The sequence below is a fragment of the Eulemur rufifrons genome, chromosome 16 (assembly GCF_041146395.1).
Source record: "Eulemur rufifrons isolate Redbay chromosome 16, OSU_ERuf_1, whole genome shotgun sequence".
NCBI lineage: Eukaryota > Metazoa > Chordata > Mammalia > Primates > Lemuridae > Eulemur > Eulemur rufifrons.
This window is the reverse complement of record NC_090998.1, coordinates 11929741-11947811: the sequence shown is the minus strand read 5'-3', so window position 1 is coordinate 11947811 and position 18071 is coordinate 11929741. Positions and strand designations below refer to the sequence as shown.

Sequence of the window (18071 nt, the reverse complement as noted above, 5' to 3'; positions counted from 1 at the left end):
CTCTTCTGCATTTTCCTCTCCTGACTTCAGATTTTGTCAGTCAAGAATTCCTATGATGGCAACAGGGAAAGACCAACTATTCAGATGACAGATGAGCTTTTAGTTTGGCCCCTGGTGAAATTTTCATCACTCCGAGTACTTAGTGTTGAACCAAGACATTTCATGCTAGATGGCTTCTGCCGGTGGAATATAAACCCTCTGAGGGCAGGGATTATGCCTGATTGATCTCTGGATCTCTCACAGTGTCTAGCAGGTGCTTTATCAAAGTTTGCTAAATTGAATCTGAAATCTTTAGCGTCTACAGTGTGTAAATATTATATCCCCGGTGTCAGCACTGCTCAGGTCTTCTCTCAAACAACAAATGAGGAGGAATTTTGCAATTAAAGGAATCAACAGAAAGAATTCATTATTGGTAATACAGATTGAGTATCCCTTATCTGAAGTGCTTGGGATCAGAAGTGTTTTGGATTTTGGATTTTTGAACATTTGCATATACATAATGAACTATCTTGGGGATGGGACCCAAATCTAAATACAAAATTCATTTGTTTCATATACACCTTATACATATAGAGCCCAAAGGTAATTTTATACAATACTTTAAATGATTTTGTGTATGAAACAACATTTATACATACTGAACCATTAGAAAGCAAAGGTGTGGAATTTCCACTTATGGTATCACACTGGTGCTCAGAAAGTTTTAGATTTTGGAGCATTTTAGATTTTGAACTTTTTGGATTTTTTGATTAGGGATGCTCAACCTGTGACTGGAAAATAAAGACTATATTAGAATTAGCACCTTCTATTTCTTGTTCAAGTAGTTGAAGGTGTCATACTAAATCTTACATAGTCTCACTGGATATTGCTTTAAATACAGAAATCCTTGGGGCCAAAGAAAATTTCTCTCCATAACTCGACTGTAAGACTCTTTGGACAGTAGGAAACTGAGTTCTTATATTTGGGTAAAGTGGCCAGAAGGAGATGTCCTCATCTTAGCAACATCATGCCCTGGTCTCTGATTTCATATTCCTACACAGGGCTGCAGTGGAAATCCACCCTTTCTCTCAGTTCTTAAACTCAGCAGCTTTCAGAACACACCCGGTATCTGGCTTAATCTCTCTATTTGAGACACAATATCAGTGATCTTAGAGGCTAAAAAATATATCACCATCTCCTGCTGAACACTCTGGAAAGACATCTGTGGCAGGCTGGGATCCAGCCCAATCTCATCACGCTTCAAGAAGCCTGAGACCAAACCCTTCACAACGAGATCTACAGAAGGTCCCTGACCTCCCGCAAAATAGAGCGGGGGGTGGGGGGGGGGAGAAGCATGTGGCAGGAGGGGTGGTCTGGCCATCCCTATGTGTCCACCTGTGCCCTGGGGAGAGGGAGGGACAGAGCCAGGCTGGAGAGCCCTGGTCAGCTAGCTCAGTTCCAGTGTCCCTGAACCATGGTCCATCTACTTGTCCCCTGGGCTGGTGTCCTTGTCAGCAGGGCCCAGGGCGAATTCCTCTTGCCTGTGCGTCCCCAACCTCTAAGTGCCTGAATCATAAAAGGCCTGAGGAGAAGCCTGGGGGTGTCTGGCAGCTTCACCTGGGAATTGCTGCTGGTGACACAGGCGTACCCCTGAGGAGCTGTGAGATGCTCCCCCAACTGACGGAGGAAACTGGGGCGGGATGGAGGGGATGAGGAAGGGGCGCTTTGTAAGGCAGGTCTAACCTTCTGGGTTACAAAAGACTGTACTCCGAATATTGGATTTCTGAACCTATATTGGAAGAGTCAATCTAGCTGGCTAGAAAAGCAAAAAAAAAAAAAAAAAAAAAAAAAATCTAAAACAGCCTTCTAAAAATATCTGTTATCATCAAAAGTACTAAGGAATGGCACTACCCTCCTTTCACAAGATACTATGGACCTTATTTTGAGGTGAAAAAGAGCCACAAATGGGTCCTTTCTGAAACATCGCTACGAAGGAAGGAAAAAAAATAACGCATCTGAGGAATTTCCTGTCTGCCCTGGCTGGGCAAACACCGCTTGCAACTGAGACTGCATTGTGGGATCCTCCCTTTCAAATGCTCTGTGTCCAGTGGGACCAGGAAGTCTTTAAAAAGGCTAGGATTGAAAAAAAAAAAAAAAACTCAGCCGAGGGCATGAAGCTGACCACAGACGGTCTTCGGAATGGAGCAGAGAGGAGTTTTCTCACTAGCCTCGATAACTTGCTTCGGAAAAACAAATCCCCCACAGCAGCGTAGTTTCGCCCAGTTTCTGGGCTGCCAGGCCTGTGTGGTCTTTTCGTATTTTCCACTCTGCAGCACTCGCAAGCCAATCCCAAGCTGCTGGGGCCTTCCAAATAACTCGGACAGCCTTCCGTCCTTATCTCGCCCTCAGCTGCGTGGTTCTCACGGCCACTTCGGGGACGGCTGCTGGCTTCGCACACCTTTCTGGAGTACGGCAGCACTGGGGCTGTTTCTGGCCTCCCTCAGACGGGCGACCAAATGCTGGGATGCGGGTTTCATTTTGTGCCGCTGGCCACAAAGCACCCAGGTCACCGACTGTTTAGGTGCCAACAATCCCTGACACTCTCCAAGAGGCTGAACTCTGCTGACAGGCATCCGAAGCCTGACAGCAGGCACGGAGGGAGGACAGAGGGGAGCAAGGGAAGAAAAGAGAGCTTTCCTTTTCACTTGGTCTTTTTAAAAAGCATCTTTTTTTTTTTTTTCCCCCCAGCCAACACCCAACAGTAACAGGAACAAACCTGATCCATGTGGCAGGAAAAAGAGGAACCTGAACCTTCTGCAAATATTCTCTTTCCTGACCAGCTGGGCTTGCTGTACTTTGTGAAATTTGCAAAAAAAAAAAAAAAAATATATATATATATATATATATATAATAGATAATATATTTCCATAGGAAAACATCAGATGTCTTCCCCTCTATGAATGATGAAAAGTCAAACTGCGTATTCTTAAAAAAACAAAAACACCATGAAACTAACAACGGTGGAAGGGTGAAGGTGAGGAGTTACAGATGGAGAGATTCCAAACGAGAAGGAAAAGTGACATGCGAGTCCCAGGCTCCTGCCCTCCGCCAGAATCCAGCCCCGCCTTTGCTGGGTGGTTTGTCTAAGGTGCTCTGGGGTCCCTCTTGGTCTGCAAGAGAAGTGTCCCTGCCATTTCGGGCTCTCTTCCTTTTCAACTCTCCTCAGCCCGCCTGCCCCGTCACGCCTCCAGCAGTCCTGGTGGGCAGGGGTCCCCGGGGCCGCCGCCCGCTGAGGTGGAATGCTGGTTCCTTCAGCATTCGTCTTCTTGGTACATTTGTTCATCCAGCTCCTGGGACTCAAGGTGCTCCAGACGGTCTGTTCGGCCACTCATGATTTCATCTGGGGTTTTCATAAACCTTTGGGAGAAGGAATGGAGGAGTCAAGAGATTACTTTTTCCTAAAGTTTCCTTCACGCTGAACTCTAACCTAGAGTATACGGAAAGAAAGGCCTCATCATCTTATATAGCTGGAGCGCTACTGAACCCAACACGAATGCTAACTTAGTGCAAATCAGGAAAAGGCACCCTTGCCCCTGACTGCCTGAAAGTGGCAAAATGACTCTAAAAGAAGTCTAGGATGACTATGAGGTAGACAGTGCCCTTTGGGGCTGTGGGGTGCATTACTGTGTGACCATTTGAGGAAACCCTGGCCTAAATTACTTACCTGGGTTTCTTATTTTTAGAGAGTTAGATCTTACAAAGACCCACGAGAGCCATGTATCTATTTCCATTCCAGACTCTGAGTGAGTCCAGGGAATGGTATGCAACACTTGAATTTAACTCAAAGGATACAATTAAATGTTAAGTGGAAAATTTTGATAATGGGACAAGTTAGTGGAGCTTCTGGAAAACCAGAAAGGCAAAAAGAAAGAGAATGTTTTTCAGTATTATCACTGAGCCACCCAAAATGCTAGCAATGAATCCCCTTCAGTCTGTCTTCCTTTGCAGCTGGGGCACACAGCAAGCCTTATCTTCTTGTTCAATGGGTTTAGTTGGAAATGACATCAGTGACAGGGTTCAGGAAGGCAGCCTGGTTGCGAGACGTTCTGCCCATACCATGGGAGTGCCCTTTGCCCAGCCCCGCTCTGTGCACGCACAGTTTTCCCTTCCTGTATACGCTTCCCTGCACCAAATAAACTCTATTTCTTCTCATCCCTCCATGTTCAAAAGCCTATGATGGCCATTTAGTAAGTCAAGGATACACTCTCTGGGTTTCCCATTGGGTCTTCTATCATCTTTACCTAGAACTACTACTGCTTTTCCTCTCCGCCCATTATTGCGGAACCTCTCAAGTAGCATAATCTGCAGCGTCTACAGTCTGTCTACTCCAAGAATCCTCTAGCTAAAATTTCTCCCTTCACGTCTAAAGTCACAAATGATCCCCTCTAGGCCAACTCCACAGTCGTGCTGTATTTGACCCTCCAAACTACTCCTTTCTTCTCTTGACTACTTTTGCATGTTAACCTTCTGATATTACACACCAGGCTTGTGATGAAACATATATTAAAAGCCTCCATAAGGTAGAAAACAGAATTATATAAAGTGTAATCCTCTTCCTTCTAGGAGCTTACGATCTAGTTGTGGGGAAAGGGCTTTACACATACAACCCTGTATCTGAAACTCTGAAACACTTCTGGTCCCAAGCATTTTGGATAAGAGATACTCAACCTGTATTAAAAATGCAAATCATGGTGAGGTTAAGGGCCAAGGGAACCCATGAGATGATGGAAGAAGATATCTATGTGTGTTGGAGCAGCTGAAGAAGGCCTCTTAAAGGGCAGTACACTTGATGTGGGCCTTGAAGGTATATTAGAAAAGCAAAAGTTAAAGGGATATACATTCTGGCACAGGGAATCATATTAGTGTTGTAGGGAAGCCAGCAGTATTTTGAATTTGGGAGACAGGGGAGTGGACCAGAGATACAAAGAGATTGTTGGAATAGTCTCGATGTAAATCATGAAATCTGGACATCAGCTTCCATTGCCAGGGAAACAATAGTAACACTTTTGCCTTTCTTTCATCTTCCAAATTTCATGAAAGTGCTTGTCACTGGTAAACTTCAACCTGGGACCTTCTGGCAATAAATTCTAGGAAATGTAGTTCCCAGGCTTCTAGTCCCTGCAACACAGAATGGAGTGGGAAGGGTGCTGAATAGCCAATAAATAATCCAGCACAATGACTGACTTGGATATAGGAAGAGTTAACTCTAGTTTCAAGGATGGTTGCTTGAAACAGTGGTGATGTCCCAGATGAGTAACAAGGATTCTGGCTAGAATTTCTAATATGAGAAGAGGGTCTGTCTTGGAGGTGTCATGTCCAAAATACTAATACGAAATACTAATACTAATATACTGATATTTAAGTGGACACATCCTTCAAGCTCTTGGAAATTCAAATTTGGAATTTCAGGGAGATTTTAGTGCTGGATATAAAGATTTAAAAGTTCAACCATTGATGTGATAAATGAATTTGTGTAATAGGATCAGTTTATCCAGGAAAAAAATGTAGAGTGGGAATAGCAGGGAACTAAGGACTAAGTTTAAGGTGAAGGATGAAGAGAAGGGATCAGCAGAGCCAGAAATAGGGTTCTTTTGTAGGGGTATATATTCATGGGGTACAAGTACAATTTTGCTACATTGATAATAGTGCATTGTGGGGAAGTCAGCCTTCACTGTGTCTATCACTGAAGCAATGCACATTGTAGCCACCAAATGTCCCATCACCCCCCACCCCGCCCCACACCTTCAAGTCTCCACTGTCCATCATTCCACACTCTACTTCCATGTGTTCACATTATTTAGCTCCCATTTACAAGGGAGAACAAGTGGTATTTATCTTTCTATGTCTGATTTGTTTCACTTAAGATAATGGCCTCCAGTTCTATCCATGTTGCTGCAAAAGACATGATTTCATTCTTTTTATGGCTGAATAGTATTCCACAGTATATATATACCACATTTTCTTTATCCAGTCTTCCATTGATAGACAGGTTGATTACATATCTTTGCTATTTGTGAACAGTGCTGCAATAAACATGAGGGCAGGTATCTTTTTGATATAATGATTTTTTTCCCTTTGGGTAGATACCCAGTAGGGGGATGTTGGATCTGATGGTAGTTTTATTTTTAGATCTTTGAGAAATCTCCATACTATTTTCCATAGACCTTGTACTAATTTACATTCCCAAAAACAGTATATAAGAGTTCTCTTTTCTTTGCATCCTCATCAACATCTGTTATTTTTTCTTTCTCATAATAGCCATTCTGATTGGTGTAAGACGATATGTCACTGTGGTTTTAATTTGCAATTCTCTGATGATTAGTGATGTCAAGTATTTTTTTATATGCTTTTTGGCCATGTGTATGTCTTCTTTTGAAAAAATTTGTAATCATGTCCTTAGTCCACTTTTTAAAATGGATTATTTATCTTTTTCTTGTTGTTTGAGTTCATTGTAAACTCTGGATTTCAGTCCCCTGTTAGATGTATAGTTTGCAAATATTTTCTCCAGTTCTGCAGGTTGTCTGTTCACTCTGTTATTCCTTTTGTTGTGCAGAAGCCTTTTAGTTTAATTAAGTCCCATCTGCCTATTTTTGTTTTTGTTGCCTGTGCTTTTGAGGTCTTAGTCATGAATTCTTTGCCTAGACCAATGTCCAGAAGAGTTTTCCCCAGGTTTTCTTCTAGGATTTTTACAGTTTCAGGTCTTACATTCAAGCCTTCAATCTATCTTGAGTTGATTCTTGTGTATGGTGAGAGTTAGGGGTCTAGTTTCATTCTTCTGTATATGGCAATCCAATTTTCCCAGCACCATTTATTGAACAGTGTCATTTCCCCAGTGTATGTCCTTGTCAACTTTGTCAATGATCAGTTGGCTATAAGTATGTTGCTTTATTTCTGGGTTCTCTATTCTTTTCCATTGATCTATGTGTACCATGCTGTTTGGGTTACTATAGCCTTGCAGCATAATTTGAAGTTAGGTAATGTGATGCCTCCAGCTTTATTCTTTTTGATTAGGATTGCTTTGGCTATTTGGGCTCTTTTTAGCTCCATACAAACTTTAGAATTGATTTTTCTAATTCCATGAAAAATGACATTGGTTATTTTGATAGGGATTGCACTAAACCTGTAGATTGCTTTGGGCAGTATGGTCATTTTAACAATATTAATTCTTCCAGTCCATGAACATGGGATGTTTTCCATTCATCATCTGCAATTGCTTTCATCAGTGTTTTGTAGTTTTCCATGCAGAGATCTTTCACCTCCTTGGATAAATTTATTCCTAGGTGTTTTTTTTTTTTCCCCTGTAGCTATTGTAAATGGGATTGCCCTCTTGATTTAGTTCTCAGCTAGGTCATATTGGTGTATAAGAACACTAATGGTTTCTGAAACTGCTGAATTCACTTATCAAATCTAAGAGTTTTTTTGGTGGAGTCTTTAGAGTTTTCTAGATATAAGATCAAAGCATAACATTGGTGAACAGGAATGATTTGACTTCTTTTCCAAATTGGATGCCTTTTTTTTTCTCTTGTTTGACTGCTTGGTAAGGACTTCCAGTGTAATACTGAATAAGAGTGGTGAAAGTGGGCATCCCTGTCTTGTTCCATTTCTTAGAAGGAATGTTTTCAACTTTTCCCTGTTAAGTATGATATTGGCTGTGGGTTTGTTATATATGGCCTTTATTATTTTGAGTTGTATTCCTTTTATGTTTAGTTTGTTGAAGATTTTTATTATGAAGGGAGGCCAAATTTTACCAAATGCTTTTTTTGCATCTATTGAGGTGTGATCATATGGCTTTTGTCCTTAATTTGGTTTATATGATGTATCACATTTATTGATTTGCAGATGTTGAACCATCCTTGCATCCCTGGTATAAAACCCACTTGATCATGGTGTATTATCTTTTTGACGTGCTGTTGGATTCAGTTTGCTAGTATTTTCTTGAGGATTTTTGGATCTATGTTTGTCAGGGATATTGGTCTGTAGTTTTCTTTTTTTGTTGTGTCCTTGTTTGGTTTTGGTATCCGGGTGATATTGGCCTCACAGAATGAGTTAGGGAGAATCCCTAGGGAGGCTTCTTTTTTATTCATTCCATTCTATTCCCATCTCTTGAATAGCCTTTTCTGTTCTTTTGAAGATTATCAATTATTTTTACTACTCTTAAGTTACTTCTCCTTCCCAATGATAAATGCTACATTCTCCACTCTTTCCAATAAATACTTCTCATCCCAGTGAGCTCATCTGCTACGTAATGTCATTTTCTACCTGTATATAGATAATTCAAAATCTACATCTCTATCCCTATCTGTTGCTGTTTTCTGTCGCACCTGCCAAAACCCACAACCTAAGGTTGCGTTTGTTAATCTCACCGTTTCCCAACCTACATTGGGTCCCAACACATCAATTACTACTAGTGTCGGAGGTCTACTTCTACCTCTCCTGCTGGGTCCTTTAGGCACCTTCTTCTTCCTCTTCTACTTCTGTCTCCTCTCTTGTATTGTACTTGGAATCACAATCTATGTGGTAGGTTAAGTGGTTGGAACTCATTATCTGTGAGGAATTCTGGAAAGAGGAATTCTAGTGCTGCAGCTTTCAGACTTTTCTGACTATGATAAGAAATACATTTGACACCATGACTCATCTCTCTCTCTCTCTCTCTCTCACATACCCCTGCAACAAAATTTTCATGAATCAACAGTCACTCTTACTTCCTGTGATGCAGTCTGATATTTCCAACTGTATACTATCCAATTCTTATTTCATTTAAACAAAAGTTGGACAAACCCGTTAAATGTATTCCATGACTCACTATGGGTCACTCCACTGGTTCAGAAAGCAGCTTACAGGGTGGGTAGCCTGGAAGTCCAGGTTTAATTCCTTGCTTTGCCATTGACAGTGTTCCTTTGATTGATCTCTTTACACTGGACTTTAATGCCAGATAATACTATTTGGTCACTGCATTATTTTAAAGGTGAGTCAGATTGTGTTTGTGTAGCATTGGCTTTATGACAGGACAGACATAAGTAAAAAAAAAAATTTTTTTTTTCTTTTTCCTTAAATCCTAACAAACCGGCACCTGGTATCCAATTTGTAGCAATGATGGCTTTGAGTATTAGACAGGCAGGTAGAGACCTTAACATCCCCCTCCTCCCTCTTATTTAAAGAAAACAATATTCTCCCAAAAGAAGGAAAGGAGAAAAAGGAAGTGCTACCTGAACAAAAGCCTTTGTCCTGGCTCCTTCCTGATAATGTTTAGTTTGTAGTAGTGGCGCAGGGCTCTGGACATTTTCTCATAGGTCATGTTTGTTCTGTTCTGTTTGTTCAAAGGAGGAAGAGAGAAAAAAAGCACAAAGACACAATGAAATGAACCTTAGAAAAGGCACAGGGGGAGCTATGAAAATAAAAGCTCTTTGGCTGCTCCCTGGGGCACTGCCAGTTTGGGAATGCTACCTGCTAATCTGCTGCCTTCCAAGCACATTCGTCCCCACCCCTTAGCTTTTTACCTTCACTGTCGCCAAGGTTTATTTACTCCTAAGGTGAATCACCCTTTGTCAGAAGTGCTGGAGCCCCAGCTAATAAAGCGTGTCCCACAGCAACCTCTCATTTCCTTTTCCCAAGACAGCTCTCTGCTATGCCTGAGGAATTTCCTGCAGGTTCCCCCAATCTTTGGGTCATCCTTCACCTTCTGACCCATACAGAGTTTCTCTTTTTTTGTTGCAATGACCTTTCTCAAATTTGTGTTTCTGGTCTGTCATTTTAAGGAAGAATTTGTTTTGTTTAAATTCCTATTGTGGAAGCAAGAATACAGTGGTTCGGAGCCCTGAGGATATGGCACAATGTGGGAGTAGCACAGGGATTTTTCTCAGTGACTCACACGTTGCAGTGTCTGTCGGTGGGGTCTCGCCATATTTGGCCACAACTGGCATTATCTGCTGCCTTCTTAGAAGGCTCAGGCCTGGGCAGAGCATGGCCGGGCCTCCCTGCCATCTCACTCAGCGGATCTGGGCTTGTGCCACTGCGGTGTCTTCAGGCTTTGCCCCAGATCCACCTCTTGGCTGGCCTGGATCAGGGTCACCCACTGTTTTACATCCGCACCCTTGAGCAGTCTCCCTTACCAGAAAAGACTTTATGTTTTAAATTCTATTCCCTCCTCCCCGTTTGGAAAACTGTGGGGCAATCACACTCCTTGCACTGTTTGCTTATAAAGGGGATACCTTACAGTCAGCATGGAAGTATTTGCTGTGTAGAAATGGGCTTTTGTGAACTCAGTTTCTAACTGAGTAGGAAAGCAGTGCCACTTCCCAAACGTCCCTTGGGAGTCACAGAGTCTTGCAGTACTTCCCTTTTACCCGTTCCCAACGACAGCGGGGTGGCAGGGCTAGGTCAACGGGGGTGGGAATGCGGGTTCTCACGACACAGCCCTATCTAACCGGGGTACGCCAAGTTAATGGGCACCTGGCATGAGGAACAAATGGAAAGAGACGTCTTTAATTATTTCCTTTCCTTTGCAACTGTCTAATTGTTTGCCCAGTGAGGAAGAAACTAAATAATTACGGGCAGACTTGGGAAGGAGAAGAGAGACAATTATCCTCTAATCCAGGGATAAGGACTTTATTTGGCACTAGTTCATACAGCAAATATCTGGTGCCCTTTTACCTTATGGTTTCCCCACAGTCGAGCCAGTCCATTGGGATCCACTATCCGGAATATTTTGGATTCTTTGTCCTCCCATCGGATGAAGTTTTCGTACCGGCTGTCAGAGAGCAACTGATAGACGTAATCCCAAAGCAGTCTACAGTCTATAGAGGAAAAGGGCAAGAAAACACTGTTGAAAATGCTTCTGGTCGAGGCCCTGACAACAAGAATCGGGAAGGAACCCAGTGGCCGCGTTTGCCTAGTGTGGACTGACTGTCTGACTTCCTCCTTTTACGGAGAGGAAACTGAGGTCCGGAGAGCGGGAGTGAGGGAGTGCTGGAGAAGTATGACCTCTGCCCCGTGGAGGTCTGAGCCAGGCCAACGGCCCCCTTTCCCCAGAGGACTCAGTGACCCAGAAGTTCAAGGTCATGACCAAAACCTGAACTTGAGCGGAGGCCACGTGAGAGACAGGGAGCGAGCTGTACCTGGGGACAAAGCGGCTCTGCGAGTGGGCTGCAAACAGGCTGGACGGGTAAAAACAGGGCGCCGATGCTGCCAACGGAGCAGTGTGGCAAAAAACGGTGGGGCTAAATGATTATTTGGGAGTTGGTGGGAGACACCTAATAGATAAAAACGAGACAACTGGAGTAGGCTAAAACGTGGCAAAGAAGACGAGCGATGAGTGAAATGCTGTGGGAAAAGAAATACTGTGTGGCTTGGTGACGCTGACTGTGGGAACTGTGGCTAGGATGGTTTTAAAAAGAAATACAGATATTTTCATTATAGCATACTTTCGAGGCTTTTAAAATCATTTCATTAGAACGAAATCATGGTAGAAAGGAACCCAGTGCAAAAAATCGTTTTCTCCACTTGCAGAACTGATGTTTGATGATTGGGTTAGGCGACAAATATTTATTAAGTGACCGAGTATGGCCCGGGCATGGCACGAGGCCTGGGCTTTTGGCAGGGGCTGGGTAATTAACAGAAGCCGTGACGCACTCCTCCCCCTTCTCCTGCTTTCAGGATCTGGGCTGTAAAGGTATGTGGTCTGCCCTTTACAGGTAGGTGGGGATGAAATGTGCCTTCTAGGCCCAGTTGATGCTGGACTGGCCTCCAGGTGAGAATAGGGGGCACCACCTTCCAGGTGTCACTGCAGGATTCTGGAAGTGCCTACTTTGTAAAGGCACTAGTCAGAATGCTGGTAGCAGGTCAGTTACTGAAAGCCACTCACGCGCTCAGCACCGTACCTGGACTATTTCTGATCCTCAGGGAGGGTGAAATAACTCGCCCCAGGTCTCTGGGAAGTGAGCCCTGGGCTCCTGCGCTACAATGTCCTTTCTTTGTTACCTCGGGCGAGGCCTGGGCCTGGCACACCTGGAGGGGAATGTCCAAGTGAGACTTGGGGTATCTCAGTGCCCACACATCCCTGTCCCAGAGAAAGAAATGCACCCTTCTCTGGGGTGTGTTTACAAGGGAAATTCAGTCAGGCCAATTTCTGAATCTTCTGGGCAATTTCTGAATCTTCCTGAGCTCCTGCTTCCTCGGTTAGGAAACGGGAATAACCACACTTACTTTACAGGATTATTGTATCAGTGATAATGTGAGTGAAGAGAAAGTAATAAAAATAATAACAATATTTAGAGGGTGCAGGCGCCGTGCCATGCCTTCTACAAGCGAGGTTACATCTGACCCTCGTGCCCGCCTTACGTGGCAGGTGCTGTTGCTATTCCTATTTTATGGACCAGGAAGCTGAGGCTGAGAGGGTTTGGTGACTTACTCACTGAAGGGCACAGCCTGTGGGGGGCACACAGAGGATTCCAGACTCTGCAAGACTCTGGAGTCTGTGCTATGCCATATGCGATTTCTATTCTCAGAGAAACCAGTTAACGGGCCTATGTCTGTAAAATCTTAGGGCTTCCCAGGGCAAAGGTCAGCCTTGCTTAGTGAGTTCACCTTTGTGAACCTACCTTTCTCTCTGAGCAGCAGAATGCACTGGCATAAATGTGGCATTTCCCAGAGGCTTAATCTTTCAAGGAACTACCATTAAACTTACAATGACCCTGTATCTCAGTATCCTTTACTATATCCTTTTCCTCTGTGTTATGTGTGTCCAAAAATTAATGTGATGTGTAATTGCTGTGTCTTAGAAAAGGACAGGTGGTGTTCTCCTTGAAATAGTGACACCATCACGCTGGAGTTTGAACCCCATCCTAAGAGCAGAAGCTGGCCAGCCACTTCCATGATACCCCCTTCCCAAGACCACGTCATTTATTGCCAGAGGGTGGGCTGAGGTGGGGAAAATAACAGGGAGATCCAAGAAGTCAGTGTCATATTATTGCAGATGGAATAATCTAGCTCATTCTTAAGACACTTAGAAGAGGGTGGCTCTGGTTTCTAGGCAGAGTATAGAGCTGGCAAAGTGTCTTTACCCCTCCAAGTCACCCCGTGTAGTCACTCTCACTACAGACAGACACAGAGAACTGCTAGGGTCTGAATGTTCGTGTCCTCCCCAAAACACGTGTTGAAATCCTAACCTTCAAGGTGACAGCATTAGGAGGTGGGGCCTCTGGGAGGTGAATAGGTCATGAGGGCTCTGTCCTCACAAGATGGATCAGTGCCCTTATAAAAGAGGCTTGAGAGCGACCTCTTGTCCTGCCACCATGTGAGGACTCAGCAAGAAGGTGCTGAGAGCCAGGAATGGGGCCCTCAGCAGATGCCAAATCTGCCAGTGCCTTGACCGTGGACGTCCCAGCCTCCAGAACTGAGAAATCAATGTCCACTGTGTATAAGCCCCCAGGTCGGGGTGGTTTCTCATAGCAGCCCGAACAGACCAAGACAAGAACCGAGCTGTGGTTTAATGTCCTACTATCAAATGGCAGATAAACTTAAATTTTCCACAGTCCCTTCCAACTGCAAAATATCTGACAAAACCAAATACTGTCACAGAAAATGCCAGTAAATGAGGAGGAACAAAGGTGGTTTGTGGATGACCCCTCCCTTGTCTCCCTGCAGGGTTTCAGTCATCTTCATGGCAAATAGGCTGAGGACGCCGTTGGGTTCCCCTGGATTGGGAATGTGATCCCCTAGTGCGTTCGTCTTAAGAAAGTCTAGCAATAAAGAACTACCTGGTTGTCTTCTGCAGTTTGGTGTAAAGACATTTTGCCCACAGGAAGGTGAGTGAGCTCCTGGCAGTTCTAAGAGGAAGGCACTCTATTCGGCAGCCCACCATGGAGTTGAAACTTAAAGTGGGTGGTTCCCCATCTGCGTCTGCATAAGGGTTTTAAGGGAAACAATGACTGCATTGTTTCCGTCATTTCTCTTATTGCCATGGTACATTCTATTTCTCATAAAACGATGCAACACGAGCAGACCATTTCTGCATGCAAGGGACTAACCAGCACTGGGGTACCATGTAGGGTTGTCAGAGGCATCAAACTGGGCTCTAGAACATTATCTACTCTTTGGATGGCAAATGAAGGGCAGGGTTTACCAGGGAACAGATTTTACCTATGGACTTCAAGAACATTTGTATCTTGCAAGTTTTTCCCTTTCATAAATGTGAAAATAACCCCAAACAAGCTGCCAATTGATCATTTTAAATGACATTTCATCCAGCAAGGCCAACTTTAGCTCAGTAATAAAAATATGTTGACATTCAAGACATATTGAATTACTCCAGTCACTAATGGAGGCAGCAACAGGAATTTTGTGGCATAAAGCAGTTGTTTCAAGCTCAGAGTAAGAGTGGCTTTTAGAGTGTTATTGATTGTTTTGTTTCTTTGGTTAAAAATTATGTCCAAATGATAAAAACAACTGCCTGACCATACAATAGGTTTTTTTTTTTAAACAATTGAAGTTCCAGCAATGTGAGTGATTTTTGTTTTTAAGATTTCTATTAAATAAAAGGCAGAGCCTCTTTAGTTCCGAAGATCCTTTGGAGGCTGTTATCACGGCCCACCTGGAACTTTTCAGTTTTGTCTAAATCCATGTCTGCACAGATACAATGTTCTTGGATCACCAAGGAAAATGCTTAATACTACATAATAAAACACACCAAATTCTGTAAACAAACGTTCACCCCACTCCAAAACGAACATGCGTGGGTAAAAAATATTTTAGTATCACAAGGTATTCAAGTTAAGTGCGTTTCTCTTGAACTAAAGGGCCTTCTTCTATATCAAGGCATATGGATATTTTAAAGAAATGTCCATTATTTGGATTGTCTCTTCCGCGAGAAGTTTATGAAAGGGTTTAGCGTGAGTACAATGCCATTTTCCAACTGCAGACAGTGAACACTCTTTCTTGCTGGGTGAGGTGCCCTGGGCATCCGCAGCTAAAAGGCATTGTAAAAAATCTCTTCCTGTGGTTAAGGAGAACTATTTTCACTCCCACGTCTGTCTCCTGCCAGAGACTCATTGTATAAACTCATTGAGCAGAGATTGTAAAAAGACGGGCAATTCACACATAACCAACATGGTTTCTAAAGGGAAAAACCATGCCAGACAAAACTGATGTTTAAAAAAACTTGAGTCGGCAAGTCAAGTTATTGACAAAGGGAATGTTTAATGAGGGTGGGTAATTTAAATTTCAGGAAAGCTTCTAAGAAAGTCATTTCATGTTGTTTTAGCTTCCCCAGTAGAATTTTAAAGGAAGGTCTGTAAACCAGTGTTCTACGGGTATAATTACCAACAGGGAGTGGCTGAGTGTCCCTGTTAAATTTTTAAAAGTTTATCACCTAAAAATGAATACATTTATTTTAAGTTCAGCAATAAAACAGGTAAAGGAATGTACAAAATAAGAAGTTGCTGCTGCGCTTTATAGCAGTAGTTTCAAAGCGGGGACAATTTTGCCGCCCCGGGGGGTATTTGGCAAAGTCTGGAGACTTTTCTAGAGTGGAGGGCGCTACTGATATCTAGTGGGCAGAGGCAGGGATGCTGCTAAATACCTTACAGCGCACAGAACAACCCCTTACAACAAAGAATTATTTGGCCCAAATACCCAGAAGTGCTGAGGTTGAGAAACCTCCGTATAGAAACACGTTTACAGCATTCAGGGTGCCATTGCTGCTGAGTCTTTTTTCTTTCTTCATTTATCTGGAAGCAGAAAGTTGATAAATCCAGTGCAGCCAACTCTGTGTTGATACGCAGAGGTGTGTTTACAATGGGCAATTGCTTGTGCTTTGCTGTGGCTTAGGAAAACAGAAGCCATATGTACACGGTGGCACGCTCAGGGAGAAATGGATGCAAAGAATACAAACCTGTGCTTCCTGGTTTCATGGGGCAGAGGAACCACAGCTGCAGAGAGGCCGGACCTTTTCACCTCTGATTACACAAGGTGCAGGGACGGCTGGGAAACTCACAGCTGAGATTCGGTGGCAGCTGGAACCTAACGAAGCCCGAAGCCCGGCCGCTGCTTTGTTTAGGTGTGGGTGCAGCCGGGGCCCCACCCCCAGAGACTGCAGAGCAGGGACACTATTCCAGCCAAGTGTACCTTTAAACTGGAATTTCCAGTCTCAAGTCCCTTCTATTATTTTCCACCCAGCCACTGTGCTGTCGTTGTTTTATCTTTCAGAAACATTGTCCTGAAACTTATTTCTTTTTTAGGGCTCTTTGATTTCTCAGTTGTTCACGCTGAAAATAAAATGCGGCCACTCTAAATATTCCTGCTGGGGTGACGGATCCTCCCCTCCCCGAGGCCCATCGGGCCCTAGTCACGGTCTCATCCACCCCCTCCAAATACGGACAGCAGGCAGAGCCTCGGAGGAGCACGAAAGCAGATCTGCAAGGAAATAAGGAAACCATGGTGGCTTGAAGGGATGCGCTTAAAACAACTGCGCCACACGCAAGCCTTCCCCGTGAGTGCTCTGTGCCGGCCCCTCGGGGCAGCTGTGCTGGCTGTCCCCACGGCTGTCCCCTCAGTCCCTCTCAGATCTCCATGGTGGCAGCGCTGTAGTGAAGCAGAGGAGGGACACTAACATTTAGTAATCAACCTACTTGTGCTATATATTCACATATCTGGTCAAAAGTGCCCAGAAATGGGTGTTATCATTCTCATTAATATGGATAAGGAAGGGAGGCCGCAGGGACATGAAGAGCACCTCTGCTTGGGAGACACGAACTGGATTCCAATCCCGCTGACCCCACAGGCCCGCACTGCTTCCCCAGGGATGCCTAGGGAGTCCTAGAGGGTTCTGGACTACAAGGCTCTGCAGAAGGTTATCGCCCTGAGACAGTGCGGGAGGAAGTGGCTCTTTCAGCTGGCACCATAAAACCAGAATCCCTGTGGCTCATGGAGCCATCCCGCAGCCTGTCTTTTCTCTCCTGCAGACACAGATATTCACACACACGCGTGCGCGCAAAGGTGCTCATGCACATGCACAAGCCTTGCCCCCGTCACCTTCACACCCATCCCTTTGGACTCTTCTTTTATGGTGTCTTTTGGCCTTCAAGCCTGCTCCTGAGACTCATTTACAGAAAACTAAAAAAAAAAAAAAAAAAAAAAAAAAGGCCACGTGCTTCATTTGAAACTAATTCACACCAGCACTAAATACGGCCAGGGAGGAAGAAAAGACAGAAGCAAGAGTTCAGAATGCAGTGACTTCCCCTGGTCCTTGGAGCCCCTGAGACAAGCCTCAAGCTGCCTTCCCTGGTTTCATGCTGCTTTTCTTCATCTCACTTAGGGTTAGAGGCTTCCAGAAATGAGTCTCTGTGTACATACATAACTCATCCTGTCAATAAAACCAAATTAAGAAATTACACCATTTTAGTCAGGGGACAAAATGAGCAATACGGGAGACTCGATGTCTCCCTGATTAGAATCCTTTTGTTTCCGTTAAGGATGTAAGCTTGATAGATAATAAACATTTTTTAAAGTCCCAAAAGGCTGTCTTTAGGGATCTGAAAGATTGCTGCCACGTGTGCTAGGAGAGGGTCGAGGGTTGGAGGTGAAGAAGCCTCGCGCTGGGAGGGATCCCACACCTCAGTGACCCCACCAACCAGTGACATCCTCACAAACCATGAAGTTCGTGTTTAAGAAGAGATCGGAGGCTTCCGCAAAAGTTATGAGATAAACACAAAAACGGAAATACTATCTCTCTGGGTGGGACACGGACTTTGAACAAACAAATCTGTACAGACTTCTGAAGTCCTGAGTTTTGTGTAGCAAATGAGGGGCTATGAATGGATCATAAAATGACTCTCAGTTTACCAACAAATCTTCCTCAGCAGTTTTGGATTAAGGCCAAGGAAGGGACAAGCAGACCAGGAAATCTGGTAGCTCAGGTTTTAACGGAATTAATTAACTTTATTTTATTGAGAGAGAAAACAAAATGACTTTACAAAATTCTCTTTTAAGATTTAGCTGTCTATGATGAAAATGGAAGCAGAAGCTTATTTTGTCTGATG

General features: G+C 43.9%; 1 protein-coding gene across 4 annotated transcripts in view; it reads right to left on the bottom strand.

Moving 5' to 3' along the window:
* Positions 1-2951: 2951 nt before the first annotated feature.
* ETV6 (ETS variant transcription factor 6) overlaps positions 2952-18071 on the bottom strand; it is a 221393-nt gene continuing 206273 nt past the window's right edge. For all 4 annotated transcript variants that reach the window (XM_069489514.1, XM_069489515.1, XM_069489516.1 and 1 more), the window contains 3 exons: positions 10690-10832; positions 9246-9346; positions 2952-3396 (listed from right to left, as the gene is read on the bottom strand). In XM_069489514.1, the coding sequence (XP_069345615.1) occupies positions 3291-3396; positions 9246-9346; positions 10690-10832 (350 nt within the window). In that variant the 3' untranslated portion in view covers positions 2952-3290. The remainder of the gene's footprint in view (positions 3397-9245; positions 9347-10689; positions 10833-18071) is intronic.